This window comes from Sceloporus undulatus, chromosome 2, assembly GCF_019175285.1.
Source record: "Sceloporus undulatus isolate JIND9_A2432 ecotype Alabama chromosome 2, SceUnd_v1.1, whole genome shotgun sequence".
NCBI classification, from domain to species: domain Eukaryota; kingdom Metazoa; phylum Chordata; class Lepidosauria; order Squamata; family Phrynosomatidae; genus Sceloporus; species Sceloporus undulatus.
This window is the reverse complement of record NC_056523.1, coordinates 23,152,498-23,175,639: the sequence shown is the minus strand read 5'-3', so window position 1 is coordinate 23,175,639 and position 23,142 is coordinate 23,152,498. Positions and strand designations below refer to the sequence as shown.

The following is a 23,142-nucleotide window of genomic DNA, read 5'->3' as shown; positions in this document are numbered from 1 at the left end:
GGGTGGGCGTGGCCAAGGAGGAGGGAAAAGGAGCAGGAAGGAAGGAAGGGGAATAAAACTTGATTCTGGCGAGCAGGCGGGGCAATAGCTAAAAGGAAGGGCCAATCAGAAGGCGTTCCTCGGGGAACCGGAAGTGGGAGAGTGGAAAAGCGGAAGTAGAACTCTTTTTTCTATCGTTCTGCACGGCGGATCTTCGTTGCCCCATCCTCAACCCTACGGTCTCACAGTGAGTATGACCCGGAAGTAGTTCTTGAAACCGGAAGCCGTTCCCATAAATTGCCCCTCTTCTTTCCAAGCTCCCTGTCCTTTCCTTCCTTCCTTCCCTGCCTTCCATTCATCGCCTTCTCTCTGCCTGGTCCTTTCACTTCCTCTGTCGCTGCTCCCTCTGTTTCCCCCTCAGTGCCTCCTTCGAGAGCCGCCCTCCTCCTCCTCCTCTGCCCTTGCTTTCCCTGCTGCAAAACCCAACCAAAGTGGGGCTTCTCTCCATTCTCCCCCTCCTGCATCCCTCTGCTGTCCTTCGCTTCTACCTTTATGTCTGGTATAATATAATGTAATTGGTCTGTATCTGGTGTGATTTATGCCACACTGGTAGATCTAGCATAATTTATACTCTACCATTGATTATATCTGATGGGAGAGCTCTTGTTTCTGTGCATCTCTTGACTCTGGGTAGCTGTCAGCATTAGTGCCTCTGTGAGCGTCTCCTGGGTCCCTGCCTTCCTTTTTCTTGCCCCACTTCAATCCCTGTCCCTTCGTGCCTCGCTGTCATTTTATCCGCTCTGCCTTTATCCCCATCGGGGCATCCTGGTCCTTCTGCATCCCTTGCACTTGTGTGGCCTTTGCTCTTCGCAAGACCGGCAGCGGCATCATGTCTGAGCTCAAAGACTGCCCCCTTCAGTTCCATGACTTTAAGTCCGTGGACCATCTCAAAGTGTGCCCCCGCTACACGGCTGTCTTGGCCCGTTCTGAAGACGATGGCATCGGCATTGAAGAGCTGGACACCCTGCAGCTGGAGCTCGAGACGCTGCTGTCCTCTGCGAGCCGCCGGCTTCGAGTGCTGGAGACGGAGACACAGGTCAGGCGAGACGAGTCTAAAGCCCTTAGACTGGGAATGGTTGCAGCGTAACCTTAATACTATTTGTGCTTTTCTTTAAAAAGCAAGGCAAATGTACAAGCGTTATTATGTGTGGCTCACATAGCCCCAGTGGTCCCATGGCTCACCTTTGTCAACAAGGGAGGCTGTCAGGATCTGAAAGTGTGTATCTGACTTCAGCCATTCCCCAGTAATTCATTATTGTGGTTGTGATGCTTCAGTTGTACCAATGTGCTACTTCAGTGCTCCCCAAATCTTGGTCAGACCTACCATCATGTTCATATTGACTGGGGTTTGGGGAGCTGTAGTACAACACATCTATATGCACCATATTGGAGGAATTGGCTCAGTCAGAGTGACTCCTGAGACACTGAACCATTTCTTATAATTTGGTCATATAAGATTCAAGGGGTATCTGAGCTGGATGATACAGTGATGTAAATATGCAAGCCTTGAGAACGCTTTAAGGCATCAAGTATATTAACCTAAGCAAAAAGTCTATGGCTGGAGTTAGTGTATCCTTGTACCATAATAATACCCTTATTCCTAACTTTAACAGATGCAGCTAGAAAACTCTGCCTTTTCCACCAGTGCAGGACATGTAGCCAGAGGAATTAAATCATGCAAGGTTCCCAGGGGGACAGAGATAGGCTGTAAGAGTGAGGAACCTAACTGATACCATTCCTGCTGTGCCAGAATGATCATTCTCATGATTTTTAGTATTTTTAGTACTGTATATAGTGTTTCAGTTGTTCAGAGCACTTCATGTACATTATGAGTAATCTTTACAACATGCTGTAAAATAAACCAGTATTATTTCCCCCTGTATTTTGGGGTCCGGGGAGAGGTAGAAACTGAGGGATAGTGACAATGTAAAGCCATGTAGTGTGTCATGGCAGAAGTGAGATTTAAGACAGTAACTTTCTGATTCATTACTCTGTTTTTTAAAACCAACTTTAAGAACCCTGTTGCCCTCAGTGTTTTCAACTACATCTCCCACATTCCCCTATCATTTGCTGTGCTGGCTGGGGCTTTTAGGAGCTGATGTTTGAAATGTCTGAACATAAAGTTCCTTAACCCTGATTTAACATTTGTGCTATGCCCCTTCAAAGCTGTATTCAAAAACATAGCTTAAATAAAAGTACTAAGCCCTAATGCACCCACACAAGAACCCTCATACTTTCTTAGGAGCGGGCCCCTTCATGCTTCTATTTCATGAGCTCTCCCTGCCAACAGAGGGAAAGAGATTTTTCCCAAATGTTAGAAGTGGAAGCACCTTGAACCAGCAACACAAAAGTCTTTCCCACATGCTCTTATGTCCTTTCCCTTACTCCACAGTATACCTTTGTCTCTGAAGAGGGCCACGGAAATGTGCAAATTGCACTGCAGTCTAAATGTGTGGTGTTATCAGTTACGGGATTACCCTTCTCTTGGAAAACCTCTTTCAGTATCCTAACATTTTAACTTCCTCTTGAGCATATTGTGCTGTTAAGAGAATAATACAGCACAGGAGTCACCGGAGCAGAGGAAATGGGGCAATTCAAAGGCCCAAAAAGTTACTTTTGAAGGCAACAGCTGCCTAAATCCCCCCCCCCAACCAACATGGCCAGGGATTGTGGTGCGGTGCCTGGGGAATTCTGGGAGTTTTACTCCAAAATTACTTCCTAAAGCTCTACTGTGATCTGGCTTGCTTTTTAACCAAATTTCTGTGGTACTGCTTTTATTTTATTTAGATCCTGACAGACTGGCAAGACAAGAAAGGGGACAGGCGATTTTTGAAGCTGGGCAAGGAGCATGAGGTGGGCACACCTATCAAACATGGAAAACCCAAAAAGCAGAAGCTAGAAGGGAAAGGAGGCCACAGCACAGGACAGGGCCCTGGACGGCCCAAATCCAAGAACCTACAACCTAAAATCCAAGAGTATGAATTCCCAGATGACCCAATTGATGTGCCTCGTGTTCCCAAAAATGATGCACCTAATAGGTATGTAAGAGAAGGATTTTTATCATCCTATTTATGTTGTTGCCATTGTATGCATGTTTTCCTCAGCCTAATTTCATGTGTTTGTTGGTATAAATTTTAAAACCCTCTCCATGTGATCAGTTCAGACTTCTTGAGGAAGTCTGAACAAAGTGCATTGTGTGATGAACTGGTGAGAAAGCCTTGCCACTGCCATCCAGGAGGCTCCTAGGAATGCTCCTCATGACAAAGACGATTATCCAACCCTGCTTTACAGTCTAGTCAGTTAGACTATTCTTACTGTCCCTCATATTACTGTTTCTGATATGAAAAATGGTTTTAATATCCTGGCCAGCTCACAATCTGTGTACACTACTGGGGACTTCTATATATGGACAATTACTTCACTCTAACACATCTTAATTTCTGTTGTCTCATGGTAAAGTAAAGCTCACAGTTGCATTCCAACAACATCTGGAAACTGACACAATTTTGTCTTGTGTCCTAATACTTAATTGGAATGTGTACAGTGAGCTCATCTAGGCAGTCATGCAAAAACACAGCAGAGAAAGGCAGAAGGATGCTGTCCCATACCTTCCTTAAACCTGATCCTGCTTGTGTGCTCAAAGTGACAGTTGTATTACTGTTCAGAATAAGTCTTTTTTGTACTGTCCACCAGAGGTGGGAAACTTTTGACACTTGCATTTTGAACTAAAATTTCCATAATCTGCTATTTGGCACACTTTGCTGAAGCTTCTGGAAGCTAAAATCCAAAACATCTTTGAGGGTTAAAGGTTTCCCTCTGCTGGTCCAAACAATGTGCTGGCTTCTGAATTATACTAAAGAAGCTGATGTTACTGTTTGTGTCTGTCAACCTTCCCTGGTCTGGTATCTTCCAGGTAGTTTGGACTAAAGCGCCCATAATCTTCAGCTACAGTATCTGTTGGCCATGATGACTATGAATGAAGGGAGAAGAAGTCAAATTTGTATGAAGGGGGAGATGGTTTGGGTAGGGCTCGTGTTAGTGCAGTATCAGAGCTGTCTTCCTTTCCCCATGACTTATTGGGGTACCATCTACACCTTATCAAATTTAAGCTGTGAAGTGCTGGCATTTTCCTACTCCCTGCCTCAAAAAAACAAACAAACAAAAAAACAAAACCCTAGCCTGAACCTTTGCTTGCTTCTCAGTGTTTATGTTCTCCTCTTTGTGTGCAGATTCTGGGCCTCAGTGGAGCCATATTGTGCTGACCTTACCAATGAAGAGGTGCGTACCTTAGAAGAGCTCCTCAAGCCTCCTGAAGATGAAGCTGAACACTACAAGGTATATATGGAGTTGGTAAAAGCACTATGTTCAGACTGCCAGCCAGTTCTAGGCTGGTTCATCTTGCCTTCCACTATGTAGGCCTTTTGTCAAACTGTTTCACCAGTGATCATATTGAAGGATAGCCATGTTGCCAAATAACAAAGTACAATAATATCCAAAATCCACAAAATAGTGATACCTTTATCATGAAAATCAAAATGCACAAAATACAAAATTTCAGAGCTCCACTGGCTTCTTCATCAATCAAAAGTATTCAAAAGCACACGGTAGAAAACATAATTATAAACTGACAGTGTTAATCACAAGCCTGCATTTTTTCAAGGTAGTGTTCTGTTGTTCTATGGGCAGGATATCTATGCAAGCAGTTCCCTCCTCCTGGCCATATGGCACTGGGAACAAAGCATTCCCAAGTCCAGGAGATAACATCTGAAGTCCCTTAGGAATACAAAAGTACAATTCATATACTGACCCATGGATAAGTTGACTCAATGTTTTGGAGTCAATTTTTGACCTAAATTTCTAGAATTATACATGAGTATATACAGTAGGTTAGATCAGGCAGAAGAGTGACTGGATTGTGATTTGGTTCATTTTCAGTAGGAGTTTATTTCTTCATATGGATGAAGAGAAACTGAGCTTTTAATTATTATTATTATTAACCTTTATTTATAAAGCGCTGTAAATTTACACAGCACTGTACATACAATCTTTCAGTCAGACGGTTCCCTGCCCTCAGGCTTACAATCTAAGAAGACACGACACAAAAGGAGAAGGGAGTGGTGGTGCGGAATAGGATCAGGTCCAGCAGTTCTTCTCCACCTCCGAGACCTGGACCAAGGCAGATGGACTGGAGGAAGGGCTTGGCTTCTTGATGGATGGTTAAAAGGAGGCTTCCTGGGTCAGAGAGGGGCTCACCTCTGGGAATGCTTCTCTAAACAATATAGTCTTTAATTCAGTTTTGAAACTGGGTAGAGAAGTGATGAGGTGTGCATGTGGGGGAAGAAGGTTCCAGGAGTAAGGGGCAGCAAGCAAGAAGGGATGAATTCAGGAGGGGGCAGTGGTAATCCTACACTGTGACAGGAGACCTTGACTACCAGAGCGGAGGGTGCGAGTGTAAGGAGAATGAAGGTCAGATAAGTAAGGAGGGGCCAATCCATGGAGGGCTTTGAAAGTCAAATCATTTTAATCATTTATACTGGAGAAACCAGACCTAACACATTTGTCCATTTATGCCCAGTGCCTTGGATTCTTAATTCTTGAAAGCCTGGTTTGAATTCTTTGGCATTCAGTTGTGCTAGTCCTGTATTACTGAGTACAAGCAATTTGACTTTCATTTGTGCAAATGGGGGAATCTTGTTGAATGAATAATTAAATGAGACTTAGAATGAGGTCTTGTACATCAGATGTGGATGAAAGCAACCATAACAGATGTTGCCATCCTTAGTTGTAATCATTTGAAACAGAGGCAGTATTGTGGGAGAGGCTGTAGTTGAATAGGGGGAGAAACAGTGGAGTTAGGCTGGAGGGAGTCACGCTGCATCTGGATCTTGAGGTGCAACACTGACAAAAGTGAAGCCATGATTATTTATTTATTGCTGGGATGCTTTCCCTTTAATCCTCTTGAGCTGGTTCTTGTTAATGTGTTGTGTCCATCCTTTGTAGATCCCACCTCTGGGGAAGCATTACTCTCAGCGTTGGGCCCAGGAAGACATGCTAGAAGAACAGAAGGATGGGGCTCGGGCTGCAGCTGCTGCTGACAAGAAAAAGGGCATCTTGGGACCACTGACTGAACTGGACACTAAAGGTAGCTTGAGCTTCTCTATGGGATCTCATTCAAAGTGAACAGATCTAAAATATCATCTTCTCTGGAATGGTCTGGAAATCAGCACTCCAGTACATGCTTTATGTCAAGAATAGACAATTTTGGCTTCTGAAATGTTTCTGAACTTGTCAACTCCCATCACCATTGACTCTGTTGGTGGCATTGAAGTCCAACAATATAGAGTTGCTCAATTCTACTTTATATCACTCAGGCCCCACATTTGCTATTCAGTTAAGGTTTTTAGTGGCCAAAAGTTTTAGGACTTGAGAACTAGTTTATCTGACAGTTGATTAAAATGGAGATGGAAAATAAGACTCTCCAGATGTTGTTGGAATGTAACTCTCATCAACCCTTGCTAGTATAGGTAATAGTGAGAGAGTATGTGAATTGCAGCCCAGTGACATCTGGAGGACCATATGTTTGTGCTGCTTGGTTGGAAGTGAAAACAATCTTTTCTGACATAATCCAGTAAAAGGTTAATTTTTCTATGTTTGTTTTATGATGTGCTATGGACTTTATTTTCTTCCACCTTGCGTTGGCATGATACAAATCCCAATTTTCACTCTGAAATGTTCATTGCATGTATACCTGGTCTTCTGTATAATGACCTCATGTTTTTCATGTAACACTAATCCATCCAGCTTATCACTTTGTTCCCTCTTCTCCAGATGTTGATGCTTTGCTGAAGAAGTCGGAATCCCAGCATGAACAGCCTGAGGATGGCTGCCCCTTTGGACCTCTGACCCAACGCCTCTTACAAGCATTGGTAGAAGTAAGCAACAGAGGTCCAGAGCTGGCTTTTCATTAGCTCCAATATGACTTGATTTCCAGCAGGCTGGGGCTCAAAAGTTCAGACTTCCTAGACCAGAGTAAACAGTCTGGTGCCCTCCAGATGTTTTGGACTACAACTCCCAAAATTCTTGCCTTTTTGCTATAATGGCTGGGACCACATCCAAATATCTGTTTGGAACTAGGTTCCCTATCCCTGCTCTTAGTATCTTTTCTCTCAATCTCTATATAGGAGAATATCATCTCCCCTGTTGAAGATTCCCCTATTCCTGAAATAGCTGGGAAGGATTCTGCAACTGATGGTGCTAGTACTTCCCCCCGTAGCCAGAACAAGCCCTTTAGGTAAGTGTTAATACAGCTTTCTATGGGAGTATTTAATTTTTAAAAAGCTGTCCCACTTTTCCCCACATGATGTCTTTCAGGGGGACAACACTGAGCATGCATGATACTTTGTTTCACAGCAATGCCGTTTCTCTTGTTTCTCCCCTGCAGTGTACCCCACACGAAATCTCTGGAAGGCCGCATCAAAGAAGAGCTGATAGCCCAAGGTCTGTTGGAGTCAGAGGACCGACCTGCAGAGGACTCAGAGGATGAAGTATTAGCTGAGCTGCGAAAGAGGCAGGCTGAACTCAAAGCCCTGAGCACACACAATCGAACCAAAAAAGTTGAGCTCCTCAGGTGAGATGCATGAGGAAGATCTAGTAGCTCCCATTGCTTGAAAATGTTGTTTTTGGACTGCTACTTCCTAGGATCCTCCATGGTAATTCTAAGGGGAATTGGAGGAGCTGTAGCCCGAAAACAACTCTTTCAGTCTTTGGTCACCCCATTCCTTTGCTTTCATGGTCCTGGAGATAATTGCATTTTTACTGTCTTCATCTTCTTGGGGACTTTAAACTGGAGCCAGGTATAAGTGGATGAAGGGTTAGCCAGAAGAGGTGGGCACCACACTTATGTGGAAGCCCCCATTTCTGTTCTGTTGTCCTCCCAGGTTGGCCAAGGAGGAGATGCATCGACAGGAGCTGCGGCAGCGCGTGCGCATGGCAGACAATGAAGTCATGGATGCCTTCCGCAAGATAATGGCAGCACGCCAGAAGAAGCGCACCCCAACCAAGAAGGAGAAAGACCAGGCCTGGAAGAGCCTCAAGGAACGTGAAAGCATCCTGAAACTACTAGATGGTTAATGCTGCCATTTGGACCCTGGACTCTTGGTCAAGCTACTCCATTTGAATCACAGTATGGGAGGTGCTGGCTTCAAACACAGACTTCAGAAGCTCCCTGTGTTGGCTTACCAGCATCCTCTTTTGGCCATGTTGTAGCCAAGGATCCAGACAGGCTTTGACAGCTCAGAGGGCTGTGAGATGGAAGCCTGGAACACTGAAAGGTGGTGGTCCCATCTTTGACTTTTGTAGAGCCATTTTTTTGTGCAGGACAAACTCTACATGGGGTTTTACATCTCATTTATTGGCTTCCAAGGCGAGTCCATAAAATGGGAAGGGATCTTAAGAGACTGCCTTGGATTATCGTTTCCCTTTTCAGAAAAATGTTTTTTTTTTCTGCCATGCTTTCTGTGAATAATTGGAGATGTTACAAGCACAATGAATGTCCTGTGTGGGAGCAAAATTCCCCAAGCGCCTGAATGAAAAACATTTGGGAGCAGTTTATTGACCCTTTGCAGCACCAGGGTATATCCTAATTCACAAAACCTTGGGTCTAGGCCTGCATTAAAATGGCTAGTGAAGGCCCAAAATAAGGGTACTTGCCCTATTTCATAGGCAGTGTAAACTGATGCCTGCAGTAGTCAGCTTTGAACAGTAGAGGGAATTGTTTCTCTTGGCAAGTCTCAGTTGAACTCTTTATTGCTGATGGGTAAAATGCAGTGATGGTCTGTGCAGAGCTGAGGATATGGACATCTGCATTCTGCGAAGGTGTTTCTGAGTCAGGCAGCTCTAACAATTCACCATATTTCCTGTTTTGCTCATCCTGTGGGTCACACATTTTCCTTTCTGCTTACCTATCTCAAGTACATATGAAGGGGTTTGGCTTCTTGTGGCGACTGAGCATAGAAGTGTCATTCTGTTCTTGAGGCAAAAGGATCAAGCTGAGAAGAACATGAAGAACTACAGGTACAAAGGAGTGGGCAACAGGGGGGAGGGATTTCCTGACATTTGGGACTGAGTGACCTCAGGTGGTGAACTGGGAAGAAGCAAAATAGCAGATCCTTAAATATGTAACATAGAGAAAATGAACAGCCCAAAACAAATTGGCTGAGTAGCCCAAGGCCGTTCCCGGCAAGCTGTGTGTGGGAGGAACCTGTCAAAATGAGTATCAATCCTGCCAACTATATATCTGGCCAAGATCTATAAAGAACTGATAGAGGGCTGTGTGGGTGAACACTAGGACACACAAGCAGGGGCAAGATAATTAGGGAGCCTGTCTCCTCTCCTATGCCTGGTTTAGTTTCACCTACTTGCCTTGAGATTGGGATCCCTTTGTGCCATTGGCTGTGGTCTAGTGCTGGAGAAGGTGTGGCCCTCCAGATATTATTAAACTGCATTTTCTGTTGTCCCTCACTCTTAGGTATGCTGCCTAGGGCTGATGTGCGCTGAGATCCAACAACACGTGGAGGGTCACATCTTGTAGCTGGTCAAAGCACACTGTTGCAAAAAGATCCTTGACCATGACTGGTCATTACAGATTCTGCAGCAAGTTACAACAAGGTGGTAGGACCAATTCAGTATGGATGTTGCCTTCATCTTGGTGACACATTAGCTTCTGCATTTATAGTCTCCACCCACCTTCACAATCTCCTGAAGGCTTGATTATACTCACACAGCAATATACACTGGCTTTACTGAAGCCTCCGTTTGGGATCCTTTCTTCTCCCTCAAAAAGTTTCAGGGGTGCCCTGCTATATCTGCTTGGGAACATTTTGAACCTCATTAGGTTTCTGCATGACATAGTGTCTTTGAAAACAGCTGGAAAATAGAATGGGAAGGGAAAAGCTAGGAGGAAGGTGAACTTGGAAGGAAGAATCAAATGAGTTCTTCACATGCTGTGGGCTGTTGCAAATTTGTGTCAACATATTGCCTCACTGCAATTCTTCCCAAAGTGTCAATAAACCCATGACTACAGGAATAGCTGATAGTAATGGTTGTGTGTTTGTGTGTGTGGGGTATCTTTGTAAACACTATGGGAAGGGTGCAAAAGGGTGTTAAAATGGGTAGTTTAATAGCAGGCTGTCTCTAAATATGCTCAGATTGCCCTCCCTTTGCTACAGCTAATTTGAATCTAGGGATTGGGAAGGCACAACAGCTCCATCTTATTGCTTTCAGTCAAGCAGAATTTTAAGAATTAATCACTGCCTGAAAAGTGCTGGATTTTGGACAGATGAGAAGAAGAGGAAGGAGTGCTCAATGGGTGGTGCCTATGCATGGATGAAGCAGAGAATGGGGATTAAAAAGCAGCAGAACATTCTGCTATGGGTCGTGAAGCAAAGGTTTATGTTATCTACAATGTACAGGGGAGGAAATGTTCCAGGAATCAATTTCTTGTGACCAGACCATGAATGTGGAACGAGTTTTGCATTGCTTTTGGCTTGCACTGTAAGGCTGAAAGACGTAAGAGGAGGAGAATGTGAGACCTGTACAATGCGCCTATCATCCTGGTCTGCTGATGGACCCTCCAAGTAGTTCTAAGTGCTCTGCCATAACAACCTCTGACTATGAGGATTAGAATTTTGTTTTTAAAATACATAGTCAAATGATGATCAAGACTTACTGGATAACACTGGCTTTTCAGATTGTTGCATGTCTCTTGTCCCCTGATTTAGGACGACCTTAAGGTGAACCTATCATGGGGTTTTCATTGCAAGATTTGTTGAGAAGAGGTTTGCCTTTGCCTTCCCCTGAGGCTGAGAGAGTGTGACTTGGCCAAGGTCATCCAGTGGGTTTCATGGCTGAGCTGGGAATTGAACCCTGATCTCCAGTCCTAGTCCAATACTCAAACCACTACACCATGCTGGCTCTCAGGAATCCTAGACCTGGGAGTACATCTATATTCACCCACTTCAGTTGGTTACCTTGGCCTATTTGCTCTCTCTTAACTTTCCCTAGTTCACTAACTGAAGAGGATAAAATAGGCAGTAAGGAGGACCATGTAGTAGTCCTCCTTATAGCATATAGGCAGTCACCAGATCCCATATGATTTTGTAAACTATGCCAGGTCAGCTCTGGTTGGTTTGTTGTTTTGTACCTTCAGGTCGTTTCCAATGTATGATGACCATAAGGCGAATCTATCAAGGGGATTTCTTGGCATGCTTCATCAGAGGGGATTTGACATTGCCATCCTCTGAGGTAGAGAGAGTGACTTGCCCAAACTAAGGTTCTGTAGGCTAAATTTCAGTGGAAGAAACTTAAAAAGTCCTCTTGAGTTTTCCTTCCCTATGGAAACCTTATGAACTATGGGGTCGCCATAAGTTGACAGCAACTTGGAGGCACATACAAGGAAGACCATGTACACTGTCCAGGGCTGCTTAGAGTAGAGGAGGAGAACCTCTAACCCTCAAAATGTTTTGGGCTAGGACTCCCTCAGTCCCTTGTTACTAGCCATTCTTCAGCTTCCGGGTGCTGGAGGCCCAAACATTTTTAGGAAAAGTCCTGCTTTAGGGCAGGATACAAATGCAACTATTAATTGTGTCAGTACAGATGGTTGCCAGTAGGCAAAGGGGTCAGGTAAGGCTGCATCGTTTCATCCTATTTGTTCAATTTATATGCTGAAAAGATAAGAAAAGCAGTTATTCAGAAGAAGGAGGAGTGACGGTAGGATGAAGGAACATCAGCAACCCAAGGTATGCAGACAGCACAATAATACTGGCAGAAGGCATCACAGACCTGGAACAGCTACTAAGAAAGGTCAAATATGAAAGTGCAAAGGCAAGATTAATACTGAACATAAAGAAAACTAAAATAATGACCACAGAAGAAATACTTAAATTCAATCTAGACTATGATCCAATAGAGAATTCCCATACCTAGGATCAAACGTTGACCAGAGAGGTGACTACAGTCAGGAATTAAGAAGATGAGGAATGGGAAGGGCAGCTATGAAAGAACTAGAAAAGATCTTGAAGAGTAAAGGCCCCATACAGACAGGCCAAAAATAAAGCTACTTTGGGTTGCTTTGGAGGTATGATGTTTAAATGCTGCATGCGTCCTAAGAGTCTGGAAGCCGCACCAAAGCCACACTCCAAGCCACAGCATACCTCCAAAGTGACCCGAAGTAGCTTTATTTTTGGCCTGTCTGTATGGGGTCTAAAGATATTCAACTGAGTACTAAAGTCAGTGGAAAGAACTCCAAAATAAATTAATAATCAGTATGTGTTTTATAGACAAAGCATTTGATTGTATAGATCATGAAAAGCTATGGCATGCACTCAAAGACATGGGGGTGCCACTACATCTGACAGTCCTGATGAGGAATCTGTGTCAAGGACAAAAGGCCACCGTCAGAACAGAATTCAAGGAAACGGAGTGGCTCCCAATAGGCAAAGGAGTCAGGCAAGGCTGCATCCTATCACTACCTATATGTTGAAAACATCATAAGGAAAGCAGAATTAGAATCAGAAAAAGGAGGAATGAAGATAGGAGGGAGCAGCATTAACAACCTAAGATATGCGGACGACCCCATAATATTAGCAGAAAACGTTCAGGAAATGGAACAGTTAATGAAGTTCAAAGATGAAAGTGCAAAGGCAGGTCTGATGCTGAACATAAAGAAAACAAAAATAATGACCACAGAAGAAATACACAAATTCAATCTAGACGATGAGGAAATTAAAATAAAGAATTCCCATATCTAGGATCAAACACTGATCAGAATGGAGACTGCAGTCAAGAAATAAGAAGAAGACTCAGAATGGGAAGGGCAGCTATGAAAGAACTGGAAAAGATACTGAAGAGCAAAGACATACAACTGAGCACTAAAGTCAAAATAATCATTCAGGCCATTGTATTCCCAATTACCATGTACAGATGCGAGAGCTGGACAGTGAAGGAAGCAGACAGAAAGAAAATCAACTGATTTGAAATGTGGTGCTGGAGAAGAGTACTTAGGATACCATGGACAGCCAAGAAGACAAACAAATGGGTTCTTGAACAGATCAGACCAGGGCTCTCCTTGGAAGCAAAGATGATCAAGTTGAGACTATCGTACTTTGGCCACATAATAAGAAGGCACGGATCACTAGAAAAACACTAATGCTAGGAAAGGTACTTAGGGGAAGACCTCTTCTGCCCTCTACCTTGCCTATTATATATGACAGATAGTCAGCGGGGACCTGGGCATGGACTTGCAGGAACTAAGTAGAGAAGTGGAAGATAGGGATCCTTGGAGGTGTCTCATCCACAGGTTTGCCATGAGTCAAGGTTCATTTGGAGGCAGATACAGTGGGATGGTGACGTTTGGTTCCAGGACTGTGGATAACAAAATCCATGGATGCTCAAGTCCCATTAAATATAATGGTGTCCCTTATATAAAATGGAAAATCACATAGGCTTCTTTTGAATATTTTCTAGCCGTGGTGTGGATGCTTGAATCTGGGGATAAAAGAAATCCGTGGATAAGAAGGGCCGACTGTACAAGAACAACAAATGGATATCCAGCTGAACAGCACAGTAACAACTATCCTTTGGGATCAGGCCCAGCAGCTGGAAAAAGGAGCAGCTGTGTCCCTCCAGATATTTGGGACACCAACATCCAGAATCCCTGACAATTGGCTGTGTTGCTGTGGATGCTGGGGTTTCTTCAGAGGGGAGGTTTGGTTTGTCTGTTTTGCCATGGCCGAGAGAGTGTGACCTTTCCCCCAAGGTCACCCAGTGGGTTTCCATGGCTGAGCTGAGATTCGAACCCCGGTCACCAGAGTCGTAGGCTGCATCCACACACACACTGAAGAAATAATCCAGTTTGAGACTGCTTTAACTGCTCTGGCTCAATGCTAGGGGATTCTGGGAAGTGTAGTTTTGTGAGACATTTAGCCTTCTCTGTCAGAGAGAACTACAACAAACTACAAATCCCAGGATCCCATAAAAGCACTGAGCCAAAGCAGTTAAAGCGGTCTCAAACTGGATATTTTCTACAGTGTGCATAGGAAGACCAAAGGCACACGCAGGAAGAAGCGGGTGCATAATATTTATGAATGGGCCTCTGCAGCCCCAGGTTAATTATAGTGTAATCCCACCTCTTCGCCCGGCAGTCCCTAATTGGCCCCTTGAAGGTTCCAAACTCCGCCCCCCTCATTGTGACGTTGCACTGTGGGCGCGTTGGAAGGCGATCCCAGCAGAGAGCAGGAGAACGGAGACTCTGCTGCTGCTGCTGCTGCTTCTGTCGGGGGTCAGCGCAGGAGAGGAGCGTCTGTGCGGAGGGAGGAGGAAAAGGAGTGCAGAGCCCACCAGCCCTGTGCTTTTCTCGCTCTCTTTCTCTCTCCATCTCTTTCCTCCCCATGTAAGTAAAGGGAAAAGCTGGGAGATGGAGAGGTGGAGTGGCAGGGTGACCACAGCTCGTCCTCCTTTTTCCAGGAGGCGTCATACATTTCAGACTTCTGTCCAGGAGCAGTTCCAAAAGGCCTCCCCCGTTTTGAGCAGGACTAAAAAGCATGGGTTTACATCGATAGAGAGTGTTTCTAGCTTTTTTTTGCGTTCTCCATTTTTTGTAAGGTCCTCATTTTTTGTTGCCAACGTCCTCCATTTCTCTCTATTGTCCTCCATTTTGAGGAAGGCTAAGAAGCATGGGTTTCTATTGATAGGAGAATCTTCACAGAGTGGTGTGTGGGTGTATGTGTTAGCTTTTCTTTAGCCATGTCCTCCATTTTTTCCTCTTGAATGTCCTCCATTTTGAGCAGGACTCAGAGGCATGGATTTCGATTTATGTGAGTGTTTTAAGCTTTTATTTGGCCATGTCCTCCATTTTATCCTTAAATGCCCTCCATTTTGAGCAGGACTCGGGAGGCATGGATTTTTATTTATGTGAGTGTTTTGAGCTTTTGTTTGACCATGTCCTCCATTTTTCTAGAAGACCCTCCATTTTGCAGTGAGGAGACACCTCTGGTCACCCTGCGAGAAGGCAGCATTGCCACTTTCCCTCTATGTGTCTCTTGTCATCGTATGTATCACGGTAACCACAAAGGAGGATAAGGCGCCACAAAATGTAGGACATTCCAGGAAAGATGGAGGACACACCCAAATAAAAGCTTGAAGCACTTAATATATACTTCTTGGTGATGCTCCAAATGGAGGACCTTTGGGGATTCCTCCTGGACAGAAGGCTGAAATGGAGGAGATGTCCTGGAAAAGGAGGGCTCCTGGTCACCCTTGTCTGTGTGTGTCTTGAGGTTGTGGCTTTTTCCTGCAGTGTTGCACACAAAGGGGTGATGGATGGGCATGAGATTACCTGCCACAATCTGTCTGTGTGTCTGATCCACCCATGGCATTGCCTCTGGAGGGGTTAGGTGCCCTCTGTGCCCACTGGTGCTGAACCAGACTGTCCACACTGGCTTTTGTTGCGGATTTGCACTGGGTCGTGTTCATCCCTCTGCAATGGGGAGTCTGGACACCACCTCTATCGAGGTGGGGGTTATCTTTTCTTTAGCACTCCCTTCCCTCGTCCCTTTGCGCTTTAAATGGTTTTAATTCAATATTCAATGGCAAACCTCCTCTGAACAAATCTTGCCAAGAAAAACCCCATGATAGGTTCTCCCTTAGGGTTGCCACAAGTCCAAAATGACTTGGAGGCACACAAGAACAGCAACAGATTTGATGCCATTTTGATCATAGGTAGATTGATGCCATTTTGATTGTAACTTTGTGCGTGTTTTTTAATCTATTCAAAAAAGATTTTGCAATACCAAATAAGAACAGCTTTACTTTTGTGCCGTTTTTTGGAAGCGCCCTGTACATGTGTTTTGACATAGTGGCATGTAAGATTTTTCCCCCCTTCCAGAATACTAGTGACACATTCAGGGTGATCAGATGTCATAATTGCAAAGGAGGATGATGTACTGCAAAATGTAGGATATCCAAGGAATATATAGGACCTTATGAATTAAAAGCTGGAAACAGTCATATAAATATCAATCCATGCTTCTTAGCCAGGCTCAAAATGGAGGACATCTTGGAATTCCTCCTGGATGGAAGGATGAAATGGAGGACATGTCCTGGGAAAAGAGGGTGTCCAGTCACTCTGAACACAATGCCACTTTCTCCACTGCTGCCTTCTGCAGCTTTTTACTCAAGAGTACACTCCGCTGAATACAGCAGAATTTAATTCTCCGTCAACAGGCAATGAATGGATGGTGCGGGAAGAGGGGGCATATGTACATTGCACAATCCTCTCCTTGAGCCGATAGCAGTGTGTGCACACCGTCCCTTTTTCTCTTGCCTGTGTGAAGAGATCTGTGTGCCTGTGGAAGAGTGGAAGGTAGGCATATGTGGATATGTGTGTATGTTGTGTCTGAGCAGCTGGAGCTATGCCTGAAAAGGAATGGGGTTTGAGATGTTTAGAGACCCATCTTTAATGTGTGTGTTTCTTTTGTGCTTTCAAATCGTTTCCAACCTAAGGCAAACCTATCATGGGGCTTTCTTGGCAAGGTTTGTTCAGAGGTGCTTTGCCATTACCTTCTTCTAAGGCTGAGAGAATGTGACTTGCTCAAGGTCACCCATTGGGTTTCATGGCCAAGCGAGGAATCGAACTCTGGTCTCCAGAGTTGTAATCCAACACTCAAGCCACTACGCCATGCTGGCGCCATCCAGTCTTTAATATTGATTTATTTGAGCACGAGCTTTTATGTCCAGCCTTTTGTGCTGAAACAGACTAACACAACTATGTCTTTGAAAATGGCAGCTTTGGCTGGACAGGATTCTGCACCATGTGTGATGACGCTGGGCACTTTTCAATGGCATACTGTTGCCCAGTGTGCCAAAGTCCATATCTGCCTCATAGGATGCCCATCTATGATTTCTGTAGATACAGAACCTGTGGAGGGAGAGTTATGTGCTAAAAAACCTCTTTGTGTACTGATATGCCTGTCTGTGCAGATGTCTGCACCATGGGCTTTTTTATGTAAAAAGATGAGACATGTCTGAGTATGGAGATGGGCTCAGACTTCACTGACTTGCAGGTGTGATCATCTCCTTTGCGAATGCAGTTTTGTCTGGCTATGCGACTATGAGCATGTATATGAGAGAGGTGGGGAGATAAGACTGTGATTGCCATTACACTGATGTGCATCTAAATGTGAGTTATGTAATTTTTGTGTTCATATGGATTTGTCTCTTTGCAGACCTGCTGTTACCTTTCTGCAAATTAGCAAACTTGCTCTCCCTCTCTATCGCTTTTTAACATCCATCTTAACTTTCTCATAACTACTATGGAAAATTAAAAGGGAAGAAAGAGAGACCTGCTTTGAAAGGAAGAATTGGAGAGCAGGTAGAAGCTTTGTTGCTGTTGTGGGCCTTCAAGTGCCTTCCGACTTATATTGACCCTAAACTGAACCTATCATGGGATTTTCTTGGCAAGATTTGTTCAGAGGGTTTGCCTTTGTCTTCCTCAGAGGCTGAGAGCATGTGACTTGCCAAAAGTCATCCAGTGGGTTTCATGGATGAGTGGGGAATTGAACCCTGGTCTCCAGAGTCATAGTCCAATGCTCAAACCACTGTGTGTGTGTATCTGGCTTCAAATTGCCTGTTGACTTCTGGTGACCCCATTAGTTACATAGGGTTTTCTTAGGCAAAAAGTACTAGAGGTGGTTTTGCCAGATCCTTCCTCTGAAATATAGCCTACAGCACCTGGTATTCTTTAGCAGTCTCCCATCCACTAACTGGATTGACCCTGCTTGGCTTCCAAGATCAGACAGGATCTGGTGCCTTTAAGATATTTAGGCTGTGCTCAAATCACTACTCAACAACGGAAAGAGCCACGGGGGGAACCCTACTTGGGTTGCAGCCCTGTTCACACTCAGTGTGTATAGGGCTGCATAGTGTGAATCTTGTTGAATTTAATAAGATTTACATCTGGATAAACAAATATAGGATTATTCTGTTTTTGCTATTCTTGATTCAGATGTCTTTCATTCAAAGTATTGCTTCTTTTGCTGCACAATCTCATTTTCTCAACACTCAAGTCTCACAATTTGGGTGGTGGCTGAAAATGGGATTCTCTTGCTCAGTATCATTATTACTACTAATGTGATTGCCCTGTGCACTTACAGATTATGCTTGTGTCGTTATGTCAGGGCATTCCTTATACCCATGGCATTTATCTCTTTCTTCAGGGGGAGGAGGAAGTCAATAAGTTGGAGGTTGAAGCCTTTCCTGTTTTACTACAGCCTCTATCTTACACAAGGGTGGGCAGCTCTCGTCCTCCAGATGTTTTTGACTTAGGATGAACTTTAGCTAGCATAGCCAGTTATGAGTGATTATAGACACCGCAGTCCAAAAGATCTAGCAATATACTGTGGGTTAAAAAAGGAGGGAAAACCTAGATAGATTAAAATGACTCAATTCCATTCAGAAAAATGATATGATAACTTTCCCACTGCATTATCCTGTAGTCAGCTGATATGAATATAAGGAGCTGGTATGAATATGACGAGAAATATCAATGGGGAGAAACAGAATGGTTCCCAATTAGCAAAAGGGTCAGTCAGGGCTGCATAGCATTATCCTAGTTATTCAACCTGTATGCAGAAAATATTGTACGCCGTACAGGCTTGGACTCAGAGGAAGGAGGAGTGAAGATCAGAAGGAATATTAACAACCTAAGATATGCAGATGACACAATACCACTAGCAGAATCCAACAAAGACCTGGAACATCTACTGAAGAAGGTCAAGGAGGAAAGCATCAAGGCAGGCTTAATGTTGAACATTAAGTAAACAAAAATAATGACCATGGAAGATCTACAAGAATTCATCTAGATAACAAGAACATCAAAACAGTTGATTCCCATACCTTGGGACATAGACCAGAATATAGAGTGCAGTCAGGAAATTAGAAGAAGACTAGGAATGGGAAGAGCAGTTATGAAAGAAATGGACAAGATCCTAAAGTGTAAAGATATAGTTCTTAACGTGAAAGGGAGGATTGTCCAAGCCATTGTACAGTATTCCCCATCACTATGTAGGCATGTGAGAGCCATACAGTGAAGGAAGCCAACAGAAAAAGATAAATTCATTTGAGATTTGGTCCTGGAGAAGAGTGCTGAGGATACCATGAACATCCAAGATGACAAACAAACGGATTCTAGAGCAGATCAAGCCGAACTCTGCCTGGAAGCCAAGATGACCAAATTGAAGCTGTCGGACTTTGGCCACATCATGAGTAGCCATGAATCATTAGAAAAGACAATAATGCTAGGAGACGTAAAGGTTAGGAGAAGGAGATCACATGCCAGATGATTGGACTCAGTCAGAGAGGCCATGGGCTGAGCCTGCAGGAACTGAGTAGAGCAGTGGAGGACTGGGATCTTGGAGAGGTCTTATTTACAGGGTCCCATGTGTTGAGATCCACTCAGGAGCAGTTAACAACAACTACTACTTCTACTCATCACTTTATTGCTAAGAAGGTTATGTCATCACTGACTAACTCTGTGGTGTGTTTGTTGTGAAATCATCCCTGTGCCTGATTCAGAGGTGTGTAGATTTGGTGGTTGTAGGAATGGGGTGCTCTGTCTGTTCATATACTTCTGCTGGTATTTATTTTTGTGCTTCTGTTTCTATACCAGCATCCATCTGGCGCTGTCTCTTTCAGTGCTTGTCACTCCTGTGTATGCTAAGTGGTCTTTATCTCTTTTGTTGTAACACTGTATAAGGTCTCAACACTGCAGGTCACATGGATAGTTTGTTGACCTCTGGCATTGTGAGTTGTGACAATACCGTACTGGGACTCTGATAAGATGTAGTAGAGCAGGGGTGGACTTGCACAACCTACAGTACTTGCTTTTATACATCTGAACTCTGAGATCTAATAACTGGAACCTAGTACAAGGCACATGTGCATAATTCTGAGTAAAGGAATTAATTTTGAGTACCAGAAGTGAAGGAATACCAGCATAAGGAAAGGAAAGGAATACCAGCACAAGGAAAACTTTCTTATTTTCAGTGGTATGTATGTTAGGGGAAGCAGGGAGTCATTTTCTTGCTACTGCTGTAAAACAGTTGGGTGCTAATTCACCATAAATCAAGTGTTCTGTACTAGTTACATCTTAGACTGAAAGTTCAGGAAGGGGAATACTTTCTGGACTATAATTTCTACAGTACCCCTAACCAATATGCCCACTGCTGGAGGAATTATGGGAGTCTAAAAAGTAACTTTTACAAATTCCAAAATGTTCTATACTGTATTTTCCCACTCTGCTTTCAGCTCACCACTGTAAAAGGGTGATGATTTTAGCAAAAGAGAAGCATGGACTGTAAAACCATGTTAAAAACCTTTGTAATTCCATCCTCCAAATTATCTGTTTTTCTGGCTATTGGCTGCAGCCTCCCTGAAGTAGATGGCGAATTGTTGTTGCCATTCATAATATTGATGGAGAAAATAAATTTTTATGAGTTGTTCCCTTGCAACCATAACCAGGGTGTCTTGCCATTAGGCAGAATGAGGAAATTGTCCCCAGTTTTGGTGGGACATTGTCTGAGAACACACAGAAACAGATGGCAAGCCGGATTCTCATTAAGGGGTGTTGAAGACACTTGACAGGCATTGGTGAACGCTAAGGAGAAATGTTATAGAAGTTATCAACATGTAATGAACAGTCATCTTGGATCCACATATGTCTTAGGGCTAATCTACATTGCTGAAATAATGCAGTTTGACACCATTTTAACTGCCCTGGCTCAATGCTGTGGAATCCTGGGATTTGTAGTTTTGTGAAATATTTAGCCTTCTTTTTTAGAGAGCTCTGATGTCACAACAAACTACAATCCTAAGATTCTATAGCACTGAGTCATGGCAATTAAAGCAGTTCACACTGCATTAATTCGGCAGTACAGATGCAGCCTTAGACTGCAAAGACACCTAACTAAAGATATCCCAATATTGCACCATGTTTTTGTTTTCTATTTGCACCGTTCTTTTGTTTTATATTTCTTTACACTTATTTTTTGTAATTTTGTATTATATTATAAATATATATATTTTTACAAAATGTAAAAAAGAATAAGGAAACAGACTGAGTCAGCAGATCTTTGTTGCCATCAAAAGACACCAAATGATTAGTTATTAATTCATTGCTATTGGATTGGATCCACAGTTTCAAGCCATCTTAAGTCCTCTTGATTTCAGATGAATATGACTATGTTTGGATCAGTTCCTCAGTATCTTTACTGCCAGGGAAAATTTCTGCTTGCAGAAATGTCTGCATGAGGTACCCAAGGAGGCTGTTGTTCCTTTTTTAAAGTATGCCTCAATTAGTGAAATACAGGACATGTGTTCCTGGGCATTCATTCTTTAACAGAAATATATGGTATCAGAGCAGAAATAATATTGACAGAATAGGAGTAGGTTCCTACATCACGAAAAGGAAGTAATTCCAACATGTTTCAGCAATTGTTTTTCTCTAAAACTAACAAGATGCATGTCTGAAATGAAACAAATAGGTCAGGTGAGCCATGCACAAGTAAACAAAAACATTTTGAATCTTTTAGAGACCACTTGAAAACACCTCATTTTTTGTTATAATTTAAATTTTAGTGCTTGAACATATGTATCTATGCTTATTTTAACATTCTGGAAAGTAGCTGGTGAGACAGGTTTATCTGCTGTCCCCCTTTGTCTGTCTGTTTTGCTGTTAGTCCATATACAGTATAGTAAGGGAATCTGGAGGCAGCTGCTGTTCACTTTGCCTGTTGTAGGTAGGGACAGGTCACTACAGTGGGGTCAGCTAGACTAGAATCCTTTCCCAGCTCAAGCTTTATTGTAGTGTTACTGCAGACATGGTGCTGTGACCTGACATCAAAGGTCTTTGTTTCTTCAGCCCTACTTCACCTCATTCTGCTAAAAGTCTTCCAGCTAGAGAAAAAGTTGGAGCTGGGTGGAGGTAAAAAGACTTTGTTAAAAGGATCTTCAGAGGCTTTGTTAACTGAGGTATACCTATATCTTGACTGAGGAGGAAAATGAATCAAGCATGCCCAAATGAATTCAGTGTGTAGGTTTGGGTTATGGCCCCTAGAGGAGTTTATCTGCCCCCTGCAAGATCCCAAGACACCATCTTCTGCTTATTCCCCTAAGCATGGGTGATGCTTTCTCCCGTTCCACATAGACAAAAGGCTGTTCATCCCTTTCTCTCTTGCTGTGAACAGTGATAGGGACTCTGATTACACTTCTAACTTGGCTACTCACTGTTATAGGGAAGCCAAGATAGGTCAGAAACAGGAGCAGGTCATTGGAACAGATAAGGAGGGAACTCAAGGCAGATCAGGGATTCAACCTGTGCTGGAGGGGGTTACACTTGTTGAAGGTTCACAGTTTGCATGTACTCAACTCAGCCTCCAGACCCAGATTTCAGTACTGTTTAGGAGTGCTGTTTCATTCTAGTGTGCTAGTTTCAAAGCTAGTGTGCCCGCTGTACCTGTTCCTGAAGATACCTGATCTAGCCACGGTGACACATGCCTTCATTACCTCCAGTTTGGATTAATGTAACATGTTCTACACAGGGCTACCTTTGAAGAAGCTTTGGAAACTTCAGCTGGTACAAAAGGTTGCAGTCAGGTTATTAACTGAGGTTGGGTACAGGGATCCTGGTAACCCAGCTGCACTGACTGCCAGTCTGTTTCAAGGCATAATTCAGGATGCAGGTTATATGAGACTGCCTGGATCCTGAACTTTTTTTATCTAACACGCTTTTAGAATGGAATGTTTTGACAGGAAGGGCTTTTAAGAAGGTGCTGTACTGTTTTAATTGCACTGCTCTAGCTGCTTTTTATCACTGACATTAAGTCCCTGTTGAGTATTCCTTATCCGGAATTCCAAAATACTCCAAAATCATCCAAAATTGTCCACATATGTGACTGAGACAATGCCACCTTTGCTTTCTGATGATTCAGTGTACTGTACACAAACTTTGTTTCATGCACAAAATTATTAAAACTATTATGTACAAAATTATCT

General features: G+C 43.4%; 2 protein-coding genes across 5 annotated transcripts in view; both read left to right on the top strand.

Moving 5' to 3' along the window:
* Positions 1-57: 57 nt before the first annotated feature.
* TADA3 (transcriptional adaptor 3) lies at positions 58-10,125 on the top strand. 2 transcript variants are annotated; one of them, XM_042448948.1, is made up of 9 exons: positions 58-226; positions 853-1,075; positions 2,827-3,077; positions 4,269-4,374; positions 6,040-6,181; positions 6,868-6,971; positions 7,221-7,330; positions 7,481-7,666; positions 7,977-10,125. In XM_042448948.1, the coding sequence occupies exons 2-9, from the start codon at positions 869-871 to the stop codon at positions 8,167-8,169; spliced, it is 1,299 nt and encodes a 432-aa protein (XP_042304882.1). In that variant the 5' UTR covers positions 58-226; positions 853-868; the 3' UTR covers positions 8,170-10,125. The 2 variants fall into 2 exon arrangements, 1 of the variants encoding a protein (XP_042304882.1); XR_006101879.1 differs by lacking the exon at positions 58-226 and having other exon boundaries at positions 258-1,075; positions 7,977-9,111; positions 9,566-10,125.
* Positions 10,126-14,313: 4,188 nt separating this feature from the next.
* CAMK1 (calcium/calmodulin dependent protein kinase I) overlaps positions 14,314-23,142 on the top strand; it is a 51,563-nt gene continuing 42,734 nt past the window's right edge. Inside the window, exon 1 of one of the 3 annotated variants that reach the window (XM_042449310.1) lies at positions 14,314-14,485. The gene's annotated coding sequence lies outside the window, so the exon portion shown is untranslated. Of the gene's footprint in view, positions 14,486-16,307; positions 16,457-17,046; positions 17,273-23,142 lie in introns of those variants that run through there. The other 2 variants (XM_042449311.1, XM_042449312.1) reach the window with 2 other exon arrangements.

Coding starts and splice junctions, on each gene's coding strand:
- TADA3 (XM_042448948.1), top strand. CDS start 869: ATGTCTGAGCTCAAAGACTGCCCCCTTCAGTTCCATGACTTTAAGTCC. Junction 1,076..2,826: donor TGCTGGAGACGGAGACACAG/GTCAGGCGAGAC, acceptor TATTTTATTTAG/ATCCTGACAGACTGGCAAGA. Junction 6,972..7,220: donor TCTTACAAGCATTGGTAGAA/GTAAGCAACAGA, acceptor ATCTCTATATAG/GAGAATATCATCTCCCCTGT.